Source organism: Tupaia chinensis, unplaced genomic scaffold (assembly GCF_000334495.1).
Source record: "Tupaia chinensis unplaced genomic scaffold, TupChi_1.0 Scaffold000425_1, whole genome shotgun sequence".
In the NCBI taxonomy this organism is placed as follows: domain Eukaryota; kingdom Metazoa; phylum Chordata; class Mammalia; order Scandentia; family Tupaiidae; genus Tupaia; species Tupaia belangeri.
This window is the reverse complement of record NW_006159930.1, coordinates 2,042,353-2,048,791: the sequence shown is the minus strand read 5'-3', so window position 1 is coordinate 2,048,791 and position 6,439 is coordinate 2,042,353. Positions and strand designations below refer to the sequence as shown.

Below are 6,439 nucleotides of genomic sequence, written 5' to 3'. Positions count from 1 at the left end.
CAAAGAAAGACAGAAGAATCAGAAACAGAGGAACAAAACGACCCCATCACCCAAGTGGGCATGATCATGCTGCAATTCCTTCTCCTCCAATTTCTGCATCATGTCAGAATTTTGGGTATGCACACACAGGCCAGAGTGTTTCTCAAGCTACTAGGTTTGGGACTTCAACCACATGGTTGGCCATATGAAATCTCTCTTTTCCTAAAACTTGTTACAGGGTATGCATGAGAGAGAGAGAGAGAGAGAGAGAGAGAGAGAGAGAGAGAGAGTGAGAGCGCACCCCCTCAGTGGAGATGGTCATGCTACAATCTCCTCTCCTCCATTCTCATCTTGGGATTTGAAGCATGTTGCACACATGCCTGGAGTGTTTTTCAAGTCACCGGAACTGTGACTCAAACCACATAGTTGGCCCTGTGGGATCCAGCCACCCCAACCTGCATACCACCAACTGGCCCCATGTGAAATCTCTTAGCCACCAGGCCACAGGCTGCCTCAGCATAATCTATTTTTATGTGCTACAATAAATTATAATTATTAGTTCTGTATCCAACATTTTAATTTTTTTGGAGAGGTTTTTGCTATAGGGCACATGCATTCGCCAGAAAGACAGAGAGAGACAGAGACAGAGAGTGAAAAATCACCCCCTAGGGGGGATGGCCACGCCACAATCCCTTCTTCTCTCAGGACCTTGGGCACACATGCACACACGTCCATCGTGAATTTAAGCCACCAGGTCTGGGACACAAACCGCAGTCGACTAGTCATAATTCTGCCAACTGCTAGTCCCCCAAATTTCTTAATTGATGAAGAATACTGGAGTGATCACATTCTTGCCTGGCCCAGAATCACTCAGGAATCTCTATGAGATGGAATGAGTGAATAAATGAAGGGATGAAATCACTGTCTCCTTAGCCTGCACAGTTCTGTACTCAGTGCAAGTTACTCAGACACCCAGTTATGGCAGACTGACTTTCACAGGTGACTAGTGCCTAGTGAGCAGCCTTGGAAACAAGGGAGGAGGCAGGAAGGCACTCACTAGGCACAAAACCTAAAATTCCAACAGCACACAGAAACTTGCCACGTGGTACCTCTGTGACTCACATTCATAAATTCAATTCTGGGTTCAAGCAATTCCAAGGTAATTCCTAACCCAAGACCAATAGTACTGGAAAGCCCATGTCACCAAAGGGATGTCTTAGGAACTTGGGTTAGCTTCCCATACTGAATGCTTTTTCCCAGTAAAATGACTCTAACTCTGACAGAGAAGAGCACATGCAGGGAAGGATGGCCAAAGTCCAATGGAAACAAGCTTCAGCATCTGGATGCAGTGGTTGCTTGGGGCCAGTTTTCTGTGGAAAAAGTCTGGGCAAAAAGCAATGTTTTTTGCACAACTATCCTGGAGAGAGTATCGGCAAACACGAGACAGCCCTCGATAAGTGCTTGGTGTTGCACTAAATCAGTCAACCATGGGAAGAGAGCATGCACCTTTCTAAGAAGAAATAAATTATCAGCAGTACAAGCTTGAAATGAGTACAAAATGAGTCTGATTCTCAGTAAAGTGAATCTACAAGGGCTCCAGAGCCAGGAAAGACCCTACCCATTTTTTTTCTTCATCCTGAAGATAACCAGATGAACATTTTTAAAATTAAATTCCAATCTATTCACATACTTGGAACAAAGCAGTTGTTTTCTGATAGAAGATCTCTATTAAATTGAAAAAAAGGAGACAAAATACCATTTTATTTAAATCTACAACTTATATTTTTTAAAAGAATTATTTTTATTTAACTTTATTTATTTATTTTAATTTGGCCAGAAAGGGACAGAAGGAGAGAAAGAGAAACAGGAAAAGTGAGAAAGCAAGCCACCAGCTCCAGGACCCGAACCGCTGTCAGCCATGTGGGAGTTCATCACCGTTAACCACCATGCCACCTGCTGGCACCTACAATTTACATTTTTAAATTTATTTTTCTTTTATTTTTTTTCTCTTCTTTCCCCTCCTTACTTGTGTTTTCCATTTTCTTTCCCTTCTCCTTTCTATGTTAGAAGAATATATTATGTGTTTACTTGTGACTGTGTGAAAACGTCTACACTGTGAACAATGTATTCCTGGAGCAGACACTTTCAGATAGGGCTTATTAGAGAAACTGTACCTATGGAACAAAGAGTAGAAATGTCCCAGTATCCTCTCAGAGGGCCCTATATAATCACATTGTATTTTAAAACCAGAGATCAAAATTCACAAAAGAGTAGACCAGAATTTGCAATTGGTAAGGGAAGCTGAATGGCAAGTGAACCACGTAAAAAGCCCATTGGCCCAGTCTTTGTGAAGTCACATGGCTGGCTGCAGTTTGGATCTTTAGTTCAGTCTACCTGGAGTATTCAGAGCAAGTATGTGAGATCCTGAAGAGGAGAAGGGCTGGGGGAAAGGGGATCACTGTACAAAAAGATCCTATTGAGATCTCCCCTCCCCCGCATGTGAGTGCATGTGCTCTCTGAAACATTAAAATACATGAATTAAAAAAAATTCTTAAATGGTGAGTCAGGAACCTCTCCAGGCTGTGCTTGCTACCCAGTTTCAGTTCCCTATCTATAAAATATAGATTAAAAACTGTATCTACCTCATAAGGATGTTTAGAGGGTTAAATAAGATAGTACATGAAAACTTCTTAGATATAAGACTGGGAAAAAATCTTCAAAATAAAATTAGCCATTGTGATTATTATGAGTATCATTGTTTAAGATTATGTATGTATTAATAAATCCTTCTCACAGGGAAAAAAACATTCTATATGCAGTAGTTATTATTTTTGAAATTACCACAGGGCACGTGCACTAGCCAGCTAGAGACAGAGAGAGGGAGAAAGCACCCCACTATGGGTGATCATGCTGCAATCCCTTTTCCTCCATTTTTCTATCCTGTTGGCATTTTTAGACACACATGCACATGTGCCTGGTGTGTTTTTCAAGCTACAAGGCCCAGGATTTGAACCATGGTTGGCTATATAAGACCTGGCTCCTTTAACCTCTAGGTTGTTGATCTGGCCCTATTATTATTATTAATATTATTATTATTATTATTACTTCTCTTTAGACACTTCCATCTCTTTGCTTGGCCTTTGTGGGCTGATGTTTTTCTGGAAAGTATATTGGCTATCAGTTCAGATTTTGTCCCATTATTTTAGCTTGGAGTTTTCCTAAGACTGTGCTCTTAGGAACCCATAGGTCCATCATGTCCCATGCCTATGTCTATGTTATGTATGCAGAATTGTCCAAGGTGGAGCTCCAAATGCAGCTTGACTTCTTAATGGTCCAAAGCTAACTAAATTGATAAAGGCTAACAATTTGCATACTTCTATTAAAAACTATAGTGAAATATCATGAACACTTTTTAGTAATGGCACAAAAGAAGTCATATTTTCAAATTTAAATTCAGGCTCATGACATAGGAGTAATAGATTCTTGTCCACAAGATACGTTGTAACATTTGGATGAAGATGACATATATCCACGGTAACACAGCAAATTTTTAGTCAAATATGTACTGGGGAAAGGATTTTTAACTGATAGAGATGTTTGATTTGCATACTAGCTCTCTGATAACTTGTCAGTGAGGAGATTCATAAACAATATATCCTGCACAAAGAACTCTTTTACTGCATCTTTATTCTTTTTTTATTATTATTTGCTTGTTTGCTTGTTTGTTTAAAGGTCATCTATGAGTTCTAGATCTCCTAGATGACCTCTAAATGAACAAACAGAACTCATAGATCTGGGGACACAGGGTGATTATTCTATGACAAGGAGTTGAAAAGGGCTATATTTCATCAACAGGTCTTCAGTGTGCCACAGAAGGAGAAAGGCTATCTAACTTGAGGGTTGTGTTCATACATAGCACCCATTTAAATAAGGGAATGAAAAGTGGCCTCCAGTACCATTGTACTTTACATACCCAAGATGTTTTCCTTCCTTCTCAACTTAACTACCACTGGTTACTAAGACTAATCAGATATTATTTATTTCATACTTTGGGGCTTCCCTACAAGAGTATGAGCTCTTTAAAACCAAGGATTGATGAGATCTGATTCATTTCATTCATTTCTGCAGCCTGACACAAGAGCAAAGGGCACAGAACATGCTCTTCCAATCTATCCATCCATCTGTGGTTCCATCTACCTTGAGAAAGAATTTGAGGTAGTTAAGTATGAAATAACTTAATACACCACGAAATGGAAACTAATGATTATTTGCATCCATATTCAGCTTTGAATCAGATCATTTTTAATCTGGTTGAACATTCTGAAGAGTTAGAAGGTTAAGCAGATAATAAACAGGTATCTTCCATATAGCACAGTCGTAGATGCTAAGTCTCACTTTCCCTTGTATTCTCCATCCAGTCTCTCAGAGGCCATGTTGATCTCTTTGCCTCAATCCCCAGTGATCGATCTCACCATCTTTACTCAAGCTTTCATGACTTGTTGTGTGTAGACTAACCTATGAAAGCTAGTTGACCTGCCCCTGTCCACGTGTACTCAGGACTACTTCCTTATGGCTCGTAAGTGTTTTGTTGTTGTTTGTTCTAAGTAACTGAGATATGAATATGGTCACCTACTCTGCCAAACTGTCATAGATTCTGCCTTGGTCTACTAGATGAAATTCAATTTCTTAGTGTATTTTACAGAATTTAAAATTTGGTGTCTCCCTTACTCTTTAACTTTTATTGTAAGCCATTTTTTCTAAAAATAATTTTTCCCACAGCTGAAATTCTGGACTATTTGAAATGCTCCTTATATATGCTTTGTTATTTTTCCCTTTCATGTCTTTCCTCCCATGCAAATTCTTCTGCCTAGAAGATTATGCCTATGTTTCTTTGCTTAGTTCATCCCTATTTATCTTTTAAGGCCCAGCACAAATGGTTTATCCCCTGCAAAGAGTTCCCTAATCTAGCTTTGTGCCAGCTTTGTATTTTATACTTCTATTATGGTACTCATCACATTTCTATAGATCTTCTGTCACCCCTGTTAGAGAACGCCAGTAAATCAACAAAATTTTATTTTGTACTTTCTGTGAACCAAGCACTGAGATGAATACAGAGAAAAGTATAATATGACCTTTGTCTTTAAGGAGCAGATAGTTTTCTGGAAAAGACTGGTTAATAAACTAACAAGAATAATAGAGTGCAATAAAAATTAGAGCTATGTCTTAAAAGATAAATAAAACTATCGAAGTGATAGAAAAAATACTCTAAGTAGAAAAAGAAGTATATACAAAAGGAGAGAGTAGAATATCATGAGTCACAGGGAAGCTGTGAGTAGGGTAATCTGACATTATAGACATGAAGGGTACAGTGTGCCCAGAAAATTGTCTGACCTGTCTCAAGAGATATGGTGAACAACTAACGGATTCGTGCTGTAAGCACCAATGGTCATTTCCACAAAGTAGAATATCACTCTACTACTGCAAGGAACATGAATGTGTGTGGAGAGATACCAGGAGAAAAGGAAAGACAATCACCACTTCCCGGAGCAACATTTATTCCTTCAGCAAGCACATGCGCCCGAGGTGGGACTGTGTACTAAGAAAACGTTAATTCTGAATTAGGAGCCTGCAAATCTTGCAGATACTGAGTGGATGCCAGAAATGTGCCAAAATGGCCTAGTCAGTTTAAGAACATTCATGACCCTACTAAGAAACGATCAACTTACCAATTTTCCAGTGACGCTCTGACCACCTTCATTCAGCCAGAACCCAGGGACCATGGCGGAGAAATAGGGCCCCCAGACACCTGGTACAAAAATCGGGTCTTTGCTGATCTGGAAAGAGAGGGATAAAGTATGTGAAAACATTGGCTCTCAGGGCTAGGGGGAACCTTATCCTCTCAGCTGCCATTTTTATGGCCATAGAATTCAGCTTCTTATTGAAAATCTTTTATGGTGGGGAAGGAATTCTTCTTTCTGGAAGAAGAAATGACTCCATTTTTGGAAACCTTTCTTTCTTTTTTTTTTTTTTTTTGAGAGGTTTTTGCTATAGGGCACATTCACTTGCCAGAAAGATAGAGAGAGACAGAAAGTGAGAGATCACTCCCCGGGGGTGGCCACACTGCATTCCCTTCTCCTCCATTCTTCTCTTGGAATCTTGGGCATGCACACACACACATGCCTGGTGTGAATTTAAGCCACCAGGTCTGGGACTTGAACCACGGTTGACTACATAGGAGTCCAGTGATGTAGCCATTACACCACCTGCTGGTTCCCTGAAAACCTTTCTGATAAATTTATTTAGATGTCAAGATTGAAAAGTGATCACTTTGGAAAGAAACTGATAAGAAATTTCCTAGCTGGCTACCTTTCTGTGGCAGAGATTATAAACATGGTCCCCATTCTTGACCTTCCTGTATCTCTTTACAATGAGACTCTGGTCCTTCACACAGAGAGGCCAG

The 6,439-nt window shown here is 39.8% G+C and overlaps 1 protein-coding gene across 6 annotated transcripts in view; it reads right to left on the bottom strand.

Moving 5' to 3' along the window:
• FGGY (FGGY carbohydrate kinase domain containing) overlaps positions 1 to 6,439 on the bottom strand; it is a 443,688-nt gene that overhangs the window by 147,132 nt on the left and 290,117 nt on the right. For all 6 annotated transcript variants that reach the window (XM_014590284.2, XM_006154914.3, XM_014590286.2 and 3 more), the window contains one exon: positions 5,706 to 5,813. In XM_014590284.2, coding sequence (XP_014445770.1) covers positions 5,706 to 5,813 — 108 coding nt within the window. The remainder of the gene's footprint in view (positions 1 to 5,705; positions 5,814 to 6,439) is intronic.